Genomic DNA, 22472 nt, shown 5'->3' on the forward strand with positions numbered 1-22472 from the left:
CCCTAGTAAGGAGGGCAGGGGTTTGTCTCTGACATGAACTCAGTGGCTGGCTCTTTGATCACCTCCCCCTAGGGGTGCAGCCTTGCCAGGCCACAGAGGAAGATGATGCAGCCAGCCTTGATGAGACGTGGTAAGCTAGGGTCAGATAGAAGGGGAGGAGGTCCTCCCGTATCAGGGGACTAGGAAATGGCATAGTGAGAGAAAAGAGGATGGGTGGGACTATGAGGAGACAAGGGAGGAAGCTGCAGTGGGGATACAAAGTGAACAAATTGTAATAAATAAATATATAAAATTAAATTTTAAAAAAGTAGGAAGCTTAAAAAAAAAAAAAAAAGGAAGTAAGGAAAATACCATTTCATTCCAGAAAAGCTACTTGTCACAGTCTGTTTTCAATTGCTTACATATTCTCAAAAATTTTACCCTCAGGTTTTACAGACAGAAAAGGAGATATCTGTTACTTTCACTAGATTTAGATACTTTCCTACCACCAAATAACCACTGAGTATGGCCTCTGTCTGTGTAGAAATAATCTGTTCACTATTATCCATCTATCTTTTTTTAAATAAAACGTAAAATTATATTTTGGAACTTTCTAAATGCATACTGTTTTTCAACACTACAACTGGCTCAGCATTTGAGAATTGAATTCAGTTTCTGAGTAGGCTCCATAACCTTTCCATCATTCAGGTATTTTAGTCTTTATATAGACTAAAACCAATAAAACATATTTAACAATTATTATTATTATTGCTTTCATAAGTTTTTGTAAGTTTCTCATATTCCTTCAGTTGATTTACTACTTGTTACAGATTCTATTAATTTAAATTTAAAAAAATCAACTGATTACTACTTGAAAATGAAACTGAGTTTATACAATGTTTCCATCTTAAAGCTTTGTACTTACTGCCCTCTAGTTTCTGGATATGAGACAAAGTTTAGTTAATCAAAATTAAATATACTAGCTCTGTTATATCATAGAAAAACACAGTGATTCCATAACCAATGCAATTAAAAATTAAACATTGTATATTTGGGGCTAGAAAGATGGCTCATGGTAAAGTTCTTGCCAGGGTCTGATGACCGAAGCTCAAATCTCAGAATGCATGCGGTAAAAGGAGAGAACTCAGCTTCAAAGCTATTCTCTAGACCTACACACACCCTGTGGCAAGTACACACATCAGTACACAACCACCAAATTGAATAAATGCAAGTAAAGTTAAAAATTTTGTATCTTATCATTTCATTTATTTTGCAATGACTTATATTATAAATGGATATATTAAAGCAACCATTAACATGTGTTCAGTTATGAGTAAAACAAGAAAAGACTTTTTGTAGAATACTTCATGTTTAAACCATGACAAAAGCTAAAAAAGTAAAAGAAAGAAAAGAAATTTAAGGAAGGAAAGGCTTATTTTGACTCACAAAAGTCTATAAATAAATATATACGTGTGTGTGTACATGTTTGTATATACACACACACACATAAACTTTTCCTTTCACTTTAGTTACAAGCTCTTATAGAGGGAAAAGCAACACTCACTGCAGTTGCAAAATGGTGGATGACAGCAATGGCGATACAAGCGTCACAGGACCCACTTCGGATGGGAACTGCTAACGCATCGCAGACTAAGGCCTGAAACTGCCTCTCTCTACAAACGTCCACAAGGTTCCGGCTGCGGTCACAGCCGATCTGTGACGGAAAAGAGATTTACGACATTTAGTTTACAGGTCACAAGAAGTTTACCTCATACCTTACATTAATTACACAGCTTCATAGTCACAAGGCAGCAAGAACATTCCAAGTTGTAGCGGTCGCTACAAAGTCATGACTGTCATTCAGAAAAATCAATTCTCAAACCAAAAATATTTAGGTCAGATATGGTGGCATTAATCCTAGCAAGTGGGAGGCAAAGTCAGGCCAGGCCGGCCAGCATTACATACTGAAACCCTGTTTGCTTCTGTCGTTGTTTTTTTGTTTTTCTACTGTTAAAGATTACTATAATTTTTAAAACTACTGAACCTTTTTTTCTGTTAAATGCTTAGCCTTACAAAGAACAAAGTGGCTGAGTTCACAGTTTGTAAACTTCTGCCTATTTAAACCTTTCTGTATAAGAAAGCCAGCACAGATGCATGGTACCACTGAAGAGAGCAAGCAGAGCAAACATTTCCACCTCCCTAAGCAGGCAAAGCCCAATGAGCCCCATGATCATCTCTGTGCAAAGTGTCTAAGGGCTTCCCATTTTCAGTGCAGCTTTGCTGTTTCTGCTTAAGTTTTCCTGTTTAGGAACATATATACAAACATCCAACTATTTCTGTACTGTATTTACCCATGTGTATGCACATACACCTATACACATATAACTGTGATGTGTACATGTAAACTATGGAAGACATTAAAAAATTCAAAAATGCTAACCCATCATTTAATAATTATTCCGAGACATTTTTTCTTACTGCAATCCAATAATGAGCAATGCTTTTCTCTGTTAAAACTTGTAATTAAAATGGTAGATTTAATTCAACAGTAGGGGCCAGTTTGAGCTCATATTTACTCATTTATTTCTTCATTATAATAAAAGTTGGTTCTTAAGACTTTTGCAGCCCTTCTAAAAATAAAGAATATGAATTTTTCATATCAAAAATTTTCTTTTCAAAACAATTCTTGTTTGAGTTAATCCACAATGCTCTCCCAATTATATTTAATACATGTGCTCAGTTTCAATTGTTATTATTAAATGATGTCTCTATTCAGTCCTTAGAGCTGATTTAACTTATGAAATGGGATAGATTCCCAATTAGCAATCTTTCCTTGGTAGAATTCAATATAGGAAAGTTTGTTCTAAGGGACCATCACCATTCAAAAATCTCCCTTTTGTTTAAGATTCATACCCAGTTGATCACGTTTATTTATTTTCATATATATTCTATACAACTCAGCCAGTAAGCACAAACTCAGAATGGAAACACCACTCAAATGATATATGCATAGTGTGGTGTTAGCTATATTTCCTTACACTTAAATTCAGTTCATAAAAAGCAAAAGCCAAAAGTAAGCCCAGTTGTGACCTGTGACTGGCAGCTGAATCTTACTAAAAGTCAACAGAAAGAAATCCACTCCGCTTTAAAGGCAGGGCTCAGTGGTTATTTAGAAGAAAGTTGCTAGGAACCACAAAGAAAACCAGACTAGTAGCCTAGTGAAATAAGAGGAAATACTCTCTTCTCCTGCTAACGCTTTTGACAATTTGTACACAGCGTTCCTCCTCACTAACAGAAAGCACAGGCAAATGCTGCACCTCCCAGGGACGGCAAAGTGGCACCAGCCTGGCTCAAGACTTTCACCTCCTTTGCTGTAGTCCTTTACAAACCACAGTTAAATCATGTTTTTCCCCTTTTCCTTTTATAACACTATGTATAAACAAGTATTTGAAATTCTTCACAATAATTCTGCATAATACCTACAACAGAGTAGAAAGATGGCTTATATATAAGCAAAAACATGAACTCCAAAACTCTTGCGAGGTTACATATTTCATTGTGTTGCATCGAGTTCAAATACATAAAAATTCATATTAACTTTAAAAATATTTCTTCACTCTTCTCTATTTGTGCATGTGTTATGTGTGCACGTGTTTATGTTCGTGTGTGAGCATGCTGGCATGCAGGGGGTGCCACACCACACATGTGGAGGTCACAGGATAGCCCCGATGTTAGTTCTTGCATCCCACCTACTTTAAGCCACATGGCCCAGAATTCTCCTGTTTCCATCTCTCACCTTAATGAAGGGCACAGTGAATTACAGACATCTGCTACCATGGCTGGGTTTTATGTGGACCCTGAGGATTTCATCTCAGAACCTTTTCTTTGTATGACACACTGAGCCATCTACCCAATTGTATCTTCATTATTTTTAAAATTCTCAAAGAAAAATAAAACAAACCAAAACCGTAAATACATGACTTTGGAAATATTCAAAAACATTTAAAAAAAAATCATTAAAGCCCCATTTTATACTATTAAACTACCAAATACATAACTTTTAGAGCAAGAAAGTAATTGTTGCTTATCTTATCTGGTAAGAAAGGAAGAAAACAGAATGGAAAGATACCTTTTGCAGTGGACAGTGGACTGCATTGAGCTGAACTACCAAAATATCTCACAGTGACGGCAGTGTGACAAAACTCTCCTTACACAACGCTGTTAGTGCAAACTATCTCACAGTGACAGCAGTGTGGCAGAACTCTCCTTCCACAACGCTGTTGATAGTGCAAATATCTCACAGTGACGGCAGTGTGACAGAACTCTCCTTCCACAACGCTGCTGATAGTGCAAATATCTCACAGTGACGGCAGTGTGACAGAACTCTCCTTCCACAATGCCGTTGATAGTGCAAACTGGCACAACCATTTAAAAAGCAACTAGTCAAGCTATGTGTAACTATCATGATAAAAATGTTCACAACTTTTAGCTTCATAATCACTTTTCTAAAATGTGTTTTAGAAAGTAGCACAATGGGGCTGGAGAGATGGCTCAAGAGTTACGAGCACTGGCTGCTCTTCCAGAGGACCCAGGTTCAATCCCAGCACCCACATGGCAGCTCACAACTGTCTGTACCTCCTGTTCCAGGGGATCTGACACCCTCATACAGATATACGCTGACAAAACAGAAATGTATATAAAATAAAAACAAGTAAATTATTTTTTTTTAAGTAACACAAATTACAGAAGAGCTAACGAGGCTAAGAGCCACTGACCTGTTTGGAATTCACGCAGGCAAACTCTTTTTAAAATATTTTGACTTAGTTTTATTTCCATAGTGGAGATGATGGAATTTTATGTCAAAGAAAGTTAGTAATTAGCCAAGAATAGACCATGGATTTAAAATCCTGATCTTCCTCATCCCCCAAATCCATATATTTCTTTCTTGTCACACTTTCTTTCAATATACATGTTTATACAGAGTAAGATTTCTTTTTGTTTTTTAATTATAGCATATATACTCAACATGAAATGTATCCTAAGGAAATTCTAAGTGCACAATAGGATTGAACCCAGAACCCAGAACTCACACACACTAAAGCGCTGCGCCAGTTAGCAAAGTCTGCAGCACCACAGGGTAATTTATAATAGCACTAAACTGAAAACAGCCATATATACAGGCATGTCACTAATATATCTAAAATCTAGAAACTTTGAGACAGTTAATATAAAAATAAAGATAAGTGATATGAACTATCAAATTATATAAACTACAGTATAAATATTTATGGGGAAAACAATACATGAATATACTTATTATAAACTGGTTTATTAGGGTAATAGGAAAACAGGTAGGTGAATTTCTTTCACTAAATTCTGAATAGGGGCTTAAAAGTATATTAATATTTTTAAAAATATATTAATATTTAGGCTGGAGAGATGGCTCAACAGTTAAGAGACTTGCTACACTTCTAGAGGATATTACTTTGCTCTTCCAGCACAGATACATGGTGGCTGGTGTTACATACCCCAGTTCCTGAGTATCCAGTGCCTGTTACTGGCATCTGACAACAGATCTGCATATGATCCAGGTACATACCCACAGGCAAAACACTCATACACATAAAATAAGTGAATGCTTTTAAAAAGTATATTCCCACACACAAGATCTTAAAAACTGTAACGGAAACCTTATGGTTGGAGAGATAACTCAGTGCTTAAGAGCACATACTGCTCTCACAGAGGATGCAAGCTTGGTTCCCAGCACCCTCATCAGACGGCTCACAACCCCCTCTAAGTCCAGCACCTGGGAACCCGGTGGCCTCTTCCAGCCTCCATGAACAGTGCCCTCACACACACAATCCACATTCTCCCCTCCCCCCTCACTCGTTCTCTTTCTCCCTCTCTCACACACTCACAATTAATAATATAAACGAATAAATATTTTTAAAAAGAAAACACCCCACGGTGAAGAAGTCAAACTGCAGTATGTAAAGCCCAGAGACGCCCTGGCTTCAGTAAGGGCACTGCTGTGTCCAGCTGTGCTCGTCCAGACACTTGACTGTAGTGCTCTCCTTTTATTGTCCTTATATTGTTTTACATCAGCATAATACTGGATTACTAAAGGATTTGGTAGAGTTCCTTCATTTTCTGTTTTGTAGAACAAATTACAAAGAATCACTATGAGATTTTCCTTGAAATTTTGATAGAATTCAGCAGTGAATCTATCTAGTCTTGGATGTTTCTCTGAGAGAAGGCCTTTTAATTATAGCTTTGATCTCACAGATTATAATGAGTCTGCAATATCTTCTGGCTCTAATTTGGAGGATGGTATGTATTTAGAAATTTTATTTCTTCTAGGTTTTCCAGCTTTTTAGAAGACCGTTTTTTCATGGTATTTTAATAATATTCTGCATTTCACTGGAGTAGATGGTAAATGATACCGTGTTAATCTCTAATTTTATAAATATATGTCTTCTCCTTTCCTTCTCCAGGAAGCACAGTCTACTATGAAACATGTTTGAAGAAGTTTTGAAGAAGTTAACACCCGACAAGCATGGTAACACACACCTGTAACTCTAGCCCTTGGGAGGCAGTGGCAGACAGATGTTTATGAATTCAAAGCCAGCCTGATCTACATCACAAGTTCCAGGGCAGCAAAGGTTATACAGTAAGACTTGTCAGAATACTTTCTTTTTTTTAAGTTTGCTTTTTAGTAAGCCCAAGCACTCCTCAAGAACTGAGACCATAGGCAGGTATCATCAAGTCTGATTTGATTATCTTACTTTGAACTATAGGATGGAATTTTATATGACACATTAAAAAAAAAAACTTCAATGTGAGCAAAACTTAGTCTGTTATTCACAAACTAAAACTGAACTAAATACACGATTATATTGTATGTAGAAGGAAAGCTACTTTCATCTGCCTCTTTGTGTCAGCGCTACCTTCCCTTAATAGCAGGGATAGTTTTTCCTTTGTGTTGGTGCACAGTATCAAGTGTGGAGAAGAAGTCAAGGTTCTCAGCAACCAGAAATATTTCAATAACTTGGATATTGAATGACTCATTCCTTCAGTCACTCATGCAATCTCTTCCACTCCTTCCCTTCTTCCTTCTTCTCTCTTTCTTCATCCCAAATCTTGAGAAACAAACTCTCCAGTCGTCACAGAGAAGTGATAACAGGGATATTTACATCAATGCTGAGAACTCAAAGAACTTTCTTCACACAGTAAGGAGCCTCAAAGAAATGATAACAAATGAAAGGAGGCAATTGCAGAATTGGAAATGTCTTTAGCCCTGAGTCTAGCACAGTGAAGTTGGTAAATTTTTAAATCTGAGACAATACTTTTGTTTTCTGAAAGAATGAACACTGGAGATCAAGTCTCTGTTATTCAGGTGTAGGGACTGTGCTGAAGAGGTATCAGCTGGCATCCAGCAACTCCTCATCAGGTGTTCTTCGCATGTTGACTAGTTGTGGCTATAATAGCCTTCATCTGTTCCAAAAGAAGCTTCTTTGATGAGGTGCAAGAGTTACATGTGATCGTTTGGAACCAGAGTTTACAGTGCTTCCAGTTTTGTGTTCTTGCAGTGGTTCTTTGTCACAGCGTATTACTGTTATTTAGTCAATGGCAGAAAGTTAGCAAATATGCCCATTCTTTTTCTTTTAAATATGTGTATACATGTACAAATGTGGGTAGGTGTACATGTCTGCATTTAAGTATGAAGGCCACAGGTCAGCTCCATGTGTCCTTTTTCAGAAAGTGTCCATCTCAATGATCCTTGGGGCTGAGTCAGCTAGGCTGCTTGGTCACTGAGCCCCAGGGATCCGCCTAGCACTGCATCCCCAACACTGGGAAGGCAATCATGTGCTATCATACCCAGCTTTTTATGTGGGTGCTGGGGGATCAAACGGGTTCTCGTGCTTCTATGACAAGCATTTTATCGACTGAGTTATTAGTCTAACACTCCTCCAATTCTTTTTCTTATTCCCCTTGGTCTATATGAGCATTATATTCTTTGCAACTTTTCCTGTTTTTAGATTTTACTTTATAATATGATCATGAATAAACTACTTTATCATTATAAACTATAGAAAGGATTTTATAGAGAGGTTTTCCTTATTGGGACATCCTAATAGAAGAAAGATAAAGCAGATGCATAAACCCCACCCCCCAAAAAACTGTAGAAGAGGAGTAAAAAGATTTTAAGAGCTAGGGAAATAGGACATCTGCTGTGAGAAACCATTTTCTATATATAGCAGGGAAGCTGCACCATGGATGTTGTGGTTGTTTTTTTCTTCTGGAATAATGACACATGAGACTGAAAAATATATTTAGAAATACCTAGGTCATACAGCTAGGCTTTTCTCTAATTAGCTCATAACTTAAATTAACCCATTTATACTAATCTACATTTTGCCATGTTGCTGGTTACCTCTGCTCAGGTACCATTCCACCGTCCTACTCATATCTTCCTGGATGAATCTCCCATTCCTGGTTCTATCCCAGAATCCTTTCTGCCTGCGGAATGTCCCACCTTCTATGCTACTCTTTCCCATGGGCCATAGGTTTTTTTAGTTGACAGCCAATGGATCCATATAATACATAAGATAGTAGCTCTACACATGGAATCTCAACAATATGGCTGCTTAAACAAGATGTGAATAATGACAACACTAGGTGGTATGCTGATGTGGATGGGGGAAATTTCACAAAGTCCATCCCTGCATGAAGAAATATGGGGCAGTTAGCGACTGTTGAGAGAGAATCGGTCTTTTTCAGGGAAAAACACCCCCAATAGGTTATCCAATCTCAAGTTGTCAGCTGCAAACACACACACACACACACACACACACACACACACCACTACATGAACTCAGCAGACTACATGTATACATATATGTAAATGTATGAATGTTTATGTATATATATGAATATGTATTTAATAGTAGCAGTTAAAGAGGAGGCCATGAACTTGAGAGAGTGAGGGAAACATGGGAGGAATTAGAACTGAGAGAGGGAGGATTGAAAATGATGTTAAAGAAAGTACTTATGTATAAACACCCCTCCCCAATTTTTTACATTAAAAAAAAGAGAGGTGCAGTATAATTACTTGCCATATATAACTCCTTGTTGATGCCAAGGTACTTTCCATTTCCACATCCAACATCTGCCACTACGGAACCCCTCGGCAGAGCTTTCAGGAACTCCACTACCCGTGGCCAAGGGCTGTGCCTCGTGCTGCTGAAGTGCCTGGCAATCTCCTCATACACATGATGGACATGCTCTTGCTCCAGCTGCAACGCTGCTTTACTGCTCTCTGGGAGGGAAGGAGGTGTGGCCGTCCTCTGTCTGTCGCAAACTGAGGTGTAATCTGTGAGGAGAGAAAGGTCTGCGTCCAGGTGTGGCGGTGCATACCCACAACCCCAACACTGAGAGTTTGAGCACCAGAACTAAAATGACCTTGAGGACACTCTGTACTACATAGTGAGTTCCATGCTTCCTAGGCTTACAGAGGGCGACGGCACCTCAATCAATCAATCAATCATAATAACAAAATGACTTATTAAGTAATAAGTCATAAAGCAATGTAAACGTTTAATTTCTATTCAAAAGACTATGGTATCAAGTAAAATCTATATATGGGAAAAGGTCTGGGAGTAGTTGAAGGGGGGAGGCTTATCATTTTCTTCAGTAATGTAACCACTGATACATTGTCCATACTGCAGAAAATAATTCTACATCCATGCTCAAACAAGTAATTCTAACTAAACTCAGTAAGTCATAAAACAAACAAAACAAAACAAAACAAAAAACATAAGGAGTAGGAGTTTGTTGGGAAGAAGACAGACAGTGGGAGAGGGGTAAAGGAGAGTGTCAAGGAACAAACTTCATTACACATGTATGAAATTGCCAAAGAAGAAAGAAGCAGAAGAAAGAAAAAGGGGGGAAAAAACCCTGCAAACTAAATAGAAAGCCCAATGCTTTTAGCATTTCACTTACAATTAATAACCATCCACAACAAAGAAAAATTTGCATAAGAAACCTAGTTTTTCTCAACCAAATTTTTAAGTAGCTATAGAAGAGGAGCTCTGCTCTATAAAGCTTATAAAGCTGCCAGTAGTGTGAAATGCTTCACGCGCCTAAACATCTTTAAAGTAACACGCGTTATGAACTCATTGACACTGTTAGCAAAAAAAGTAAAGACTCGTTTTTAGCTTTACAAATAAGCAATTTTAAGTTTTTCTAAACAGGATTATCATCTTAAGATATAAGAGGTTTTGCTCTTTAAGATTTATTTGTATTTTTAATTTATGTGTATATATCTGTTTATATATACCATGTGGGAAAACGGTGCCTGTGGAGGCCAGAAACTATCAGATCCCTTGCAACTGACCTGACAGTCCAACAGTGTGGGTACTGGGAAGAAGCAAACTGAGGTCCTCTGGAAGAGCTACAGCTAACCCATCTCTCTAGCCCTGAGAGAAAAGATTTATAACTTAAAATGTTCTTTATGATTACAGCTAAATATAACAGCTACTGTTGTAGGCTACCCCAAATTGAAATACCTGTGATATGAAAAGCATTCTCTGATTCCTGTTAATTACAAATTATCATTTATGAAGTAAAAGAAATTTTTGTTAAGTGCAAGAAATAAATCCAGGGAACAACATACTTATATAAACAAGTCAGAATAGCATCCTGAGCAGTTCCTTTTTGATCCTTCCACATTTTCAAAATAACTAAATTATAAGCCACCACTTACTCCCATAATCACCTACACAAGCAATCATTCATCTCCATCTTCCCTGCTGGGATTAAAAATAATGCATAGACGATCAATCCTCACTCAGAAAGACAAATGGGGTGGACAGTGGAAGAGGGAGAAAACAGGGAACAGGACAGGAGCCTACCACAGAGGGCCTCTGAAAGACTCTACTCAGCAGTGTATCAAAGCAGATGCTGAGACGCATAGCCAAACTTTGGGCATAATGCAGGGAATCTTATGAAAGAAGGGGGAGACAGTAAGACCTGGAGGGGATAGGAGCTCCACAAGGAGAGCAACAGAACCAAAAAATCTGGACACAGGGGTCTTTTCTGAGACTGATACTCCAAACAGGGACCATGCATGGAGATAACCTTGAACCCCTGCTCAGATGTAGCCCATGGCATCTCAGTATCCAAGTGAGTTTCCTAGTAAGGGGAACAGGGACTGTCTCTGACATGAACTCAGTGGCTGGCTCTTTGATCACCTTCCCCTGAGCGGGAAGCAGCCTTGCCAGGCCACAGAGGAAGACAAGGCAGCCAGTCCTGATGAAACCTGATAGGCCAGGGTCAGAGAAAAGGGGAGGATCTCCCCTATCAGTAGACTTGGAGAGGGGCATGGGAGGAGATGAGGGAGGGAGGGTGAGATTGGGAGGGAGTGAGGGAGGTTGCTACAGCTGGGATACAAAGTAAATAAATTGTAACTAATATAAAAAATTAAAATTAAAAAAAATTGCAAAAGGCTGACAAGCATTTCCAACAAAAGCCATTTCTGCATGAATAATGTTTTATCACCCTACAATCACTCTTAACTGTTATTTTAAAAACTAAAGCATTTTCTTGGCACTCAAATTTCAGATAAGTTAATGATAAAATATAGCCTCGGCCTTTGAAGAACATAAACACCACTGATGGAAGTCAGAGAAGTGCTGTGAAAGCCGAACACAAGAACGAATTCAGAAGACCGGAGAAGACAAGAAAAACCTCTCTAAGTACTGATGGCCTTAAGGGATTTTCATACCAGCATATACAGAAGTAGAGACTTACTACAATTACAGGGCATTCGCCGCACTTTCCTAAATGTGAATGATGTTCGCATTCCCCTCTTGTTTAAAGTCAAGTCTCCGATGTCACTGGTGATTATTCCACCTTTGAACTGCTCAGATGCTTGAACGGTATCAAATTTTCTAGGTGTAATTCTGAACACAATAAACATTTTAGTGAGAACAATATTTAAGAAACACAACAAATGTTGGAATTAACATACCTTTTCAAATCTATGACACTCTGCAAATTACAATGTACTTGGGAAAGAATGTACATATAGCAGGTTGGGATTTTGTTTTAACAAGTTCATTTCCTATGCCGGCATGCTTATTTCAATTTATTCTCCCTTTCATCAAAGATCTTAATACTCATCCCAGTAACTGGTATACTACTTATTTTCCTTTCTCTATCACTCTCTTCTCCATCTCTATCTCTTACCTTTTCTTCTATCTCTTTCTGCAGTGCGCGCACGCGCACACACACACACACACACACACACACACAGACAGACACAATCAGTCACTTTGGAGGTTATGAATGTCAATGGCAACCTTCAAAAACAATGTTGATATTTATTTTTCTTTCTCTTAAAAATATTACAAAGAATTTACAATCCTTACACCAGCTTTAAACATTAGTATTACTTATAATCCAAACTTTGATAAATAACTACTATTAACATTTAGTAACATGTATTTTCAAAACTGTCAGCCCCCGCCCACCTTCCATTACTCAGCACCAGCATCGACATGATCACCAGCTGCCAGTGCGGCTGCCAGTGTGACATGTGACCCTTTCAAAGGTCCCTGACATCACGGCCTGCTCGTCTCTCAGGTCCTAACCCTGAGACGGCCTTTCATTCCACTTGTTCTCCCCCAACCCCAGCAAATGAATCTCCAGTGTGACATCCGTTCCTTGGTGTGATGTGGACAACAGACCTTGGCCCTGACTTGCAAAGGTACTCCCCTATAAAACCCAAGGAGTAATGGGTTTTATAAAAATCAGGGGAGAAGCTATGCATTTCCAAGAAGAGACTGAAATGTTTTCACAACATATATGCAAAGTAACTGTGTTTCTCATTTACTACGAGGCCATTATTCTAAAAAGGTTAAGGAAGAAGCGACAACCCAAAGAGCCTGAAACAAAAAAGAAAAAGTGCTTATTCTCAAAATTCTAAAAGTGTTTTAAAAAATGGATTAGATTGTATTTATTTAAAGTGCAAATATTTTAGTGGCCATCAAAATAAACAAAATCAGGTCATCTGTCGTTTTGTTTTGTTTAAGACTCAAACTCTTAAACCCAATTCTCAAGGTTGTCCCTAGCATTGTGGATGTTTTGGTTTATGATATGTAAACATGTTTTTGTTATGATTCCAAGTGGGAGAATTTTAGTTTGTTCACACCTGTTAATTGTCTCGTGCAGAGCATGGTTTAGTTTAATCCTGAGGGCTTTGTGGGGTGTAGCTCTGACAGCCCAGAGGAAAGAAGTGTGGTGGCCTGGAGAAGGTGCAGGAGGACTACTTGCTGTACTTGCTGGCTTGCTAGTTTGTTGGTTACCTCAACTTCTGGATTTCCTGGCGATGGATATTAATATTGCCCCCAAAAGAATCCTCTGACCATACCCAGCAGGAAGAAATAAAGAGGGCTACATCCCCTTCCCCTCACAATCTTCTTTTTCCCCTAACTGGGGTTGGGAGATTGGAAGGGAGGTAATAAGCTTTAAGGAACCCCCAATAAAGTAGCATTTGAAAACATGTTAGTATAGGAGACAGCTTTCTTAACACCACCAATCGTGTAGGCAGTAAAAATCAACAATGAATGAATGGGCCCTCACGAAACCAAAAAGCTTCTGTAGGGCTAAGGACACTGTCACTTAGACAAAGAGGTAGTCTTCAGAAAGGAAAAAGATATTTACCACCTCCACATCAGACAGCGGTCTAATATCCAAAATATGTAAAGAATTCAAGAAATTAGATATAAAAAAACCCAAATAATCCAATTAGGAAATGGGGTAAAGATCTAAACAGAGAATTCCCAACAGAGGAATCTCAAATGGCTGAAAAACAAAGAAATGTTCAACATCCCCAGCCATTAGAAAAATGCAAATCAAAATGACTTTTGACATTCTAGCTCACACCTGTCAGTATGACTCAGACCAATAAGTGACAGCTCATGCAGGGGAGATGTGCAGCAAGGTCTATTGCTGGTGAACTTTCAAACGTTTACAGCCAGTATGGAAAACAATATTGTGTCCTCAGAGAATTAGGATTCGATCTACCTCAAAAACTACCTCTACTTCACTTTTTGGCATAGACACAAAAAGCACTTCATCCTACCACCAGGATCCTTGCTCAGTTATGTTCACTGTGGCTTTATTCACAATAGCCAGAAACTGACAACCTGGAGATCCCTCTACCAAAGAATGGATACCAGGCAAATGGGTGGAACTAGAAAAAGTCATCCAGACTGAGGTAACTGAGAGCAAGAAAGACAAATATGTATGTCTTTACTTATAAGAGGATATTAGCTGTTCAGTAAATAATAAACTACAATCCACAGACCCAGAGAGGACAGGTAAAGAGGGCTCCACAGGGTGGGCATGGACCTATACCCCTGAGAACAGGAAATAGAATAGACCTGGGGAGTCCAGAGGGCACGGCACACAACAACAGAGGAAGGGCAAGAGCAGGAGTGACCAGGTGGGGGAGGTGGGAGGGGAAGAAGGGAGAGAAGGCAGGGAGAGACAGCTCGAATTGGGAGGCATTGATATGAAGTGAAAACCGTGTCCAGTGGAAACTTCCTGGAACCTATAAAGGTGACCCTTGTGAGGAGTCCTAGTAATAGCGAATCCAGAGTCTGAACTGGCAATCTTTTGTAGCAGGCAAGGCTTACAGTAGTGGGACTGGGTTGCATTTGGTAGTGCTGTTGGCTGAGGGGGTCCTGTGCAGATTCCATAACAACCCAGGCTGATATTAGGACGGAAGGTCACTCTTGGAAAAACTGACAGTGGGGCCCCTTGCCAAGGACAACATCCACATAGCTCACTAATGTAGAGAGGTTGAGGAGCCTTCATCCTGTGTTCTAATCCCTCTGGCGTGAGGAAGTACTCTATAGGCTATGGAAAGAGAAACTTGGACATCAACCCTTGACCTACAGTCTGTCTTGTTTACAAGATGTGCTGGAGCAATGGTGGCACAGAATTTGTGGGAGTGGCCAACCAATGTTTGGTTTAACTTGAGGCCAACCCAAGAGTGAGCCCATGTCTTACATTGCCTGGATGGCCAGGAACCAGAGACTGGATAGCCTAGAGATCGGGGTAGAATAAGACACAACTGGCAATAATAATAATAATAATAATAATAATAATAATAATAATAATAATAATAATTATTATTATTATTATTATTCTATACTATACCCATAGACAGGTCTCTTTTATATTTGTCATCAGAGAGGCTTCCTCTGGTAGCAGATGGAAGCAGGAGCAGAGACCCACATTAAAGTCTAAATTGGAGGTCTCCATCAGGTCCTTCCCCTTGGAGTTCCCAGAACCCTGAGGAAGCAGAGTAGGGGAGGAAAGATTTTTAGGAGCCAAAGGAAATGGAGGAAAGCAGGAGAACATGGCCCAGTGAAGAGCTAAGCAGGGTCCACATGGGCCTCCAAGCACTGAGATAGCAAGCCCAGGGCTGAATGGGTCTGCACCAGGTCCTCTGCGCATAGGTCATGGGTGCTGGCTTGGTGTCTCTGTGGGACTTCTAACAGCAGGGGCAGGTGTACCCCAGACTCTTTGGCCTGCTCTTGAGACTCTTTTCCTCCCATTGGGTTGCCTTATACAACCTCAAAATGAGGGCATTTGCCTTGTCTTATTGTATCTTGTTTTGTCCTATTTGGCTGTACTCTCTTGGAGGTCTGCTCTATTCTAAGAAGAAAGAGAAGGGGAATGTATCGAAGTGGGAAGGACAGTGGAGGTGAGAAGGAGCAGGGAGGAGTGGAGGAGGGAAAACTATGATCAGGGCATACTGTATGAGAGAAGACTCAATCTTCAATAAACAAACAAAATAAACAAATAACAAATAAGAAAATAAAATGAAAGACAAGTTACTGATACAATAACATGATCATTTTCTTGAATATTTTAAATATGTAGGCTACAAATTTGAGCAATATCTTAATTATTTTTGCATGTATACACACTTTCTCACATACACATAGATTCTAGCAGTATAATGTTCTGTCCTCAAAAAAAATTAATAAGATACAGGCTGGAGAGATGGCTCAGAGGTTAAGAGCACTGGCTGTTCTTCCCAAGGTCCTGAGTTCAATTCCCAGCAACCACATGGTGGCTCACAACCATCTGTAATAACATCTCCTGCCCTCTTCTGGTGCGCAGGCTCACATGAAGGCAGACTACTGTATACAAAATAAATAAATGAATCTTAAAAGAAAAGAAAAAAATTAAAATGCATTTCCACCAAAATGAAGAAGAATTATGATGTTATAAGTTGTTCTCAAAGGATTAAGTAAAAACAATGATGATACCATGAGAAAAAGTAAAAGTCATAGCAAAATGTTTCAACCGAGATCTATAGGTAAAAGGTGAAGTGAGTTTGCTATATTACACTTATGATTTTTCTTCAAATTTGAAATCTTTTCAAAATACAAAGGCAGTGTATGGAAAACAAACTCTGCATACATCCTAGGAGGTCTGTTCCCAAAGGATTTGGTGTCAAGCACAGGACATGGCTTCAGCAGCTCAGACAACCAGACAAAGAAGAACGAGAAGTTCCACTAAGCAGAAAACGTCTCATCGCTCACCACGGTTATCTCAGTACATACCCGTGAGTCCAGAGGTATCTAGATTCCCCTGTCATCACCAGCAGACTCCGACGAGGTAACATAACTTGTACTGTGGCTCCCTCTGGATGCTTAAAATCCATAACAATCTTGGAGAAAATCAAGAGTGGAAAGGTTATCACCAAGTAAGCTTAATACGGAGTCTAATTTCATACACTACAGGAGTTAGGATAACTCATTTATGCTGACTTTATTGCTATGTTAATAGAAAGAAACTGACAACTTCCTCTAATAGAATACAATAAGGACAGGTGACCTACTGGGGTAACATATTTGTGTATTAAGATCGAGACTGGGCAAACATGGAGTGAAGCTCAGAAATCCCCATTTCTGGGACTCACACCTAGGAAATTATAAGGCAGGTAGTGTGAGGATCTCATGGGAACACTAATCTGACACACTCCTAGTCTGCTTCTTCAGTTTAGGGGCCATGTGTCATAGTCAGGGAGCTTTTCTGCACCCTGGTTTCCTTAATACTCATAGGATGGATGCATGAATTAAACAATATATAATGGATATAAACCACAGTGTTTGGTACATAGCAAATGCAGAAAAGTATCATATTTTATTATCAATAGAATGTTAATAAGCAATAATCTAAGGGAAAATAATATTAGATTTGGAGTCTCATTTAATCTACGTGGTACTCTGAAAGCCATATAACACACTGGAATTAGATACAAACAGATGAGAAAAAATAAGAAAAATAAGAAAAAAATAAGAAAAATATTGAGTTACACTCAAATATTCTAAATGGACCTGCAAAAACACAATACCTAAGAAGATGTTCAATCTTAGGAACCCATCAAATACCAGGGGTTTCAGACGATAGACAGTAGCAGCTGATGAATGGAAATTTAAAGAGCATAGTACAGAATTGAACAAAAAATGATTTTTGAGTGAACAAATCAACCTATTTCAAAAATAAAATACTGGACCTAACTAGGTAATATACATAAAAATGATCTGTAAATAATTGGGTATATGGTGCATGCCTGCAACCCCAGCATCCTGGGAAGCAGAGGTAGGCAGACTGCTGTGCCAGCCTGGTCCAGGGAGTCCAGGACAGCCAAGGCCACACAGAGAAACTCCGTCTCAATAAAACAAAACAAAAAAGTTAACAGAAGCAACCGCTTAGTGGCTTGTGTAAAGTGTAAAGAGATAAAATATAGAAAACAAGAAAAGTAAAAATAAAGACTATAGAGGAATGGTGAAGAGACAGGGCCTAACAACTGTATAAAACTGATGGATAAAAGTAACCTAAAGATTCCATAAACTCAATAAGCCCAAACATAGAATAAACAAACCCATTAGTATTGAGGGAATAAATAAACACATCAAAATGTAACTGTAAGAAACAAAATATAAAAGGAAAAAGTCTTGAAAAATGCTAAGCTTACTTAGCTTCAAAGGTAAAAGAAGCTTTAGCAGATTGGTTTTTAATCTGTGACGTCAAACAACCCCTGAGACCAGCAGAAACATCAGATATTTATATTACAATTCATAATGGTAGCAAAGTTAACATTATAAAGTAGCAAAGAAAATAATTTTATGGTTGGAGTCACCACAACATGAGAAACTTTATTAAAGAATCACAAAACAAGCTAAGATACTTTTAGGGCATTAGGTATTCCTATTTAATATCGTATTGTAGAAAACTTAGGCTAGAAACTTTTTTTTCTCACATTACTGAGGAAAACAGTCCTATGGAAACGGAGGTGATGATGGCTGCATGTACTCAGCTGAGTGTGCGAGATAATTATGAGCTCATTTGTATTAACCTCCTTCATTTAAACTTGGTTCAAAAGAAAGCATGAGATGCAGTAAGCCGTGATTCAGAGCAGTTATAGGGACCCAGGCATAGCTCAGTAGCATAGCTTAGCATGAATGAGGCCCTGGGTTCAAATCCCAGCACTGAAAAGAATTAGATTCCTTAAAATACATGTCAAAAATGTTTGCCAATTCTAAAGCAATCATGACCTAGAATTCAAAACCAGAGGGACCAGGGACCTCTTTTACTATGCAGAGAGGAATGAAGTGGGCGGCAAGAGGCTGGCAGTGAGAATGATTTAGGCAAGTTGAACCTGAGAATCATAAAAATGAGATGGTTTGGCATCCCAACCTGTTAACACTTCTTATACATGCAAATACTGAAGGTCGTATTTGAGGCTGCAGCTGAAATCAATACCCAGATTATATGTATTGTTTTAAATTATGTCAAGAATATATCTTGGGTTTGTTGTTGTTGTTGTTGTTAGTATGTGCTGAAGACCAGAATGTGATGAAACACAGTACAACAATGGATGCGACCCCATAGAGGACATTCATTAGATGGGACCTTTACTGTCCATATATCTGATGATTCCGTCCCACTGGACTGTAAAGGCCATGCAATGAGAAGTATGTACTGATGGGTCTGGGGATGTAGCTCCATGGCAATGTAATGTAATTTAGTGTCATGGTAACGGGAATGCGAGAATTACTGAGCTCAGTCCCCAGCACCGGGGAAAAGAAGAAATATTTATTGATGAACCACTTTTATAAAATTAGTAATGTAAGATTTTCTGAATGTCCAGCATCAGCTATTACCCTGCCAACTTTGTCAGTCTTTTTGTGAATATCGACATCAAAAATACTAGCTAATGAAATGCAAATATAAGCAAATTAACATTACAAATTCTCTCAAGAATATCACAAGATTTTCTAAAGTTGACAAAAGGATTTCTAAGGATTATTTAAATCACTGGCTACAATACTTCATATCTGAAAATCAAGCACTCAGGACATAATTAGTGTTTCTAGGAATATCAAAAAGCTAAGAGAGAGTCCTAGAAATCCAATATGCTGGCTCTCACCCGTTATCTAAGCACTCAGATGCTGAGGGAGGTAGGTTACCACTAATTCAAAGCCAGCCTGGGCTACTGAGGTCCATGACAGCCTGCACTACAGTGTAAGACCTTGTCCCAACAAACAAATGACAAACAAAAAAACTGATTGAAAAAAAAACAAAACTCCATTTTTATGGGCAGGATGACCTCTTTATAATAACTAAGGCTGTAAAAGTCATGTGAAGAATTTTTTTACTATGTTTCCATATTTTATCAAAAAACCAATAGCAAGTCAAAGTCCATATAACTTTGTTTAAAAAGTAGTAGTTATGATACAAACTAACTATTGTTAAAAGGAAAAAAAATCAACTATCAATACTTAGCTTCATTTTTCAAGTTATGCCCTCATCAAATTTTAATTTATAATAAAAACTTGATCCATGTTTTGCACATTAAATGATCATGGCATCTTCAGCTGACTGAGTCCCTATGGCATTTGCTGAACGGATTATCTGTCCAACACTCCTAGCTCATTATCACAAGGAAATTTATTGAAAGAGCATGATTCAAAACACACTTGACCAGACAAAACAGGCTTCAGTTTCTAACAGAACAAACCTATCATGAAGGATCACTTAAATGAAACTATACAGGGTGTCTATTATTTTCACATGTCCTGAGGTATCCTACCCCTGGCTTGTATCTCACTAAGCAAGACCTTAGGCAACAGAACTCGACCTAGTCTTCAAAAAGCATCTTGTTACTGGAGATACCAACTTAATTTATTATGTAATTATTTTTATTCTTACAAGCAGCTAAAAATATCCCCACATGAATACACATCAAGAAATATATGTTTATATATGTGAAGCACTTTCAGAGGTACAAAAGCCTTGAAGATGACCATAATTTAACTGTAGAAGCAATACAAATATCTCTGAAAAAAAGTAAAGGCTATTTTTGGCTCTCTATAGGAGGTACACTACTGTTTCCAGTTTTGTTTTGCTTTCAGTTGGGTTTGGTTTTATAACAGAGTCTCAGTCTATAGGCCAGGCTGGTCCCAGATTCATGGTAATCTTCCTGCTTTAGCCTCTTGAGTGCTGGGATTAATGTAGGAGCTAGCACATGCAACATTTTCCTAACTTTACCTTTTTAGAAATATAAGACCAGTAAAATACAGTTAGGATAGTAATTAAGTTATTGAAGTAAGACTTAGATTAAAATGAAGAAGAACCTCACAGGAACACCTTGAGTTAGAACATTTAAGAATTAGAAGGAATCTTAGAAATTTCCCAAGAAAGGAAAAAAAAAGTAATATAAATGTATCCTCTTAGATTTGGGGGGGGGGGAGCAAAACAAAACAAAGCAATGACACAAAAATCTTATTCCAGTAAGACAGGAAACTGAAAGGCGCCCTGACCACTAGGCAACAGGCAGCTATACGGCCTACTGTATACAGGCAGCCGTAGGCATGGTATGGACCCGTACACTACTCATTAGGCACTGAAATGTTTTCATGTTAGTTTGCTTAAGTACACCCAATCACCTGGCATTCCATAATTTCTTCACAGTGAAGAAGGTTACTGTGCAAATTAGAATATGATACCAATTAAATGGTGACGACTGTGCCAATAAACAAGAATCTGCTCTTCAGTGGCTAGAAAAGGAAGCTGACACAGTAGACAGGTCCCAAAGGTACACTACACGGAGAAAATTTCTTGAAACAACTGACGATGCCAAGGATGGGAAAACTTGCTTTCAGGTCATGGGGACAAGGGCCTTCCCTTTCCACCAAAATAAAGGCTTAAAGCAAGGACTCCTAGTGGACAAGCCCTCTTGAGTCTTTACCTAGATGTATGGCTCCAATTTGAACAGCACTTTCACAAGATTAACTTATTTTCTTCTCACCATAATCCTTTTGTAAGGAAAGTAATACATTAATCCCACCTGATGGATGAAATACAGGCTCAGATTTAGAATTCTATTTTTACTAGCATGATAATCTGAAATGTTAGTTTTGAATTTTTCGAAATTTCAATGATTTACTTCCCCACAAACTATCTTTTAAGGTAAAAGCTTTTCCTGTCATAACTATAACCTGTCTGCTTTCTAGCTATTACAAAGAAAGTTTTAACTAAAAACTTAATATACCATTCCACCACCAGCTGAAGAACCACATCTCCAGAGAAAACAAATAGAAATAATAATCAAAGAGATTTCAGTTCAAAGAAAGCAAAAGATTTGCCTGCCTACAAGGTTTAATTAAACACTCCCAGTGATTTTTGAGGTGTTAGAAAAACACGGAAACCCCCCCCCCCAGCTTTCATATTTCCTTGGGGTGGGGGGCAAAGCAAATTTTTCAAGGAGAAACAGGAAACACACTTGTTGGGATTTTGTACCAGCAGTGAGCTGAGTACAGGCCTGACTTTGTACTGTTATCCCTATGGCTGCATCGTATTTTGTAAACATCCTATCACCTTCTGATTGGTTAAAGAGCTGAATGGCCTATAGCAAAGGCAGGAGGGAATAGGCAGGACTTCCAGGTGAAAAGAGAGGGTCACAGGAGGGAACCAAAGGCGAGAGAATCGCCAGCCGGACTTGGAAGAAGAAGCAGAGACTAGGAGACTAAGGTAATGAAAGGTAATGAATCACGAGGCAGAACATATATTAATATAAATTTATTTAAGATAAAAGAGCTAATTGGGAACAAGAGTAAGCTAAACTCAAAAGCTATGATAAATAAATAAATATAAGTCTCCATGTCATTATTCAGAGCTGGGTGGACATAGAAAGTCCTTAGGGTAATACACACTCCTAACTTTTACCTACCCACTTGCTTATAGCGTCCCAGGACAGCAGCAATGCTGGCTCAACTATTAGCTTGGCTCACTTGTCCCTGTGGTTTTCTTCAATCTTTTTCAGAACCAGCCAGTTTGTAGGATCTAATATGATACTTTTGGTCCAATGTTACAGTTCGCCTCTTCCTCTAAGCAGAGTCTGG

The 22472-nt window shown here is 38.5% G+C and overlaps 1 protein-coding gene and 1 non-coding gene across 2 annotated transcripts in view; both read right to left on the reverse strand.

Moving 5' to 3' along the window:
* Nucleotides 1-22472, reverse strand: part of Alkbh8 (alkB homolog 8, tRNA methyltransferase) — a 46866-nt gene that overhangs the window by 7025 nt on the left and 17369 nt on the right. Inside the window, exons 8-11 of the mRNA XM_055595858.1 lie at nucleotides 16626-16732; nucleotides 11791-11942; nucleotides 9096-9352; nucleotides 1544-1693 (exon numbers count right to left, since the gene is read on the reverse strand). Coding sequence (XP_055451833.1) covers nucleotides 1544-1693; nucleotides 9096-9352; nucleotides 11791-11942; nucleotides 16626-16732 — 666 coding nt within the window. The remainder of the gene's footprint in view (nucleotides 1-1543; nucleotides 1694-9095; nucleotides 9353-11790; nucleotides 11943-16625; nucleotides 16733-22472) is intronic.
* On the reverse strand, nucleotides 21047-21176 carry LOC129668101 (small nucleolar RNA SNORA24). The gene has a single exon (XR_008718869.1). It is a non-coding gene; the product is annotated as a small nucleolar RNA SNORA24 (small nucleolar RNA).

Source organism: Psammomys obesus, unplaced genomic scaffold (genome assembly GCF_907164565.1).
Source record: "Psammomys obesus unplaced genomic scaffold, mPsaObe1.curated_primary_1811, whole genome shotgun sequence".
Taxonomy (NCBI): Eukaryota; Metazoa; Chordata; class Mammalia; order Rodentia; family Muridae; genus Psammomys; species Psammomys obesus.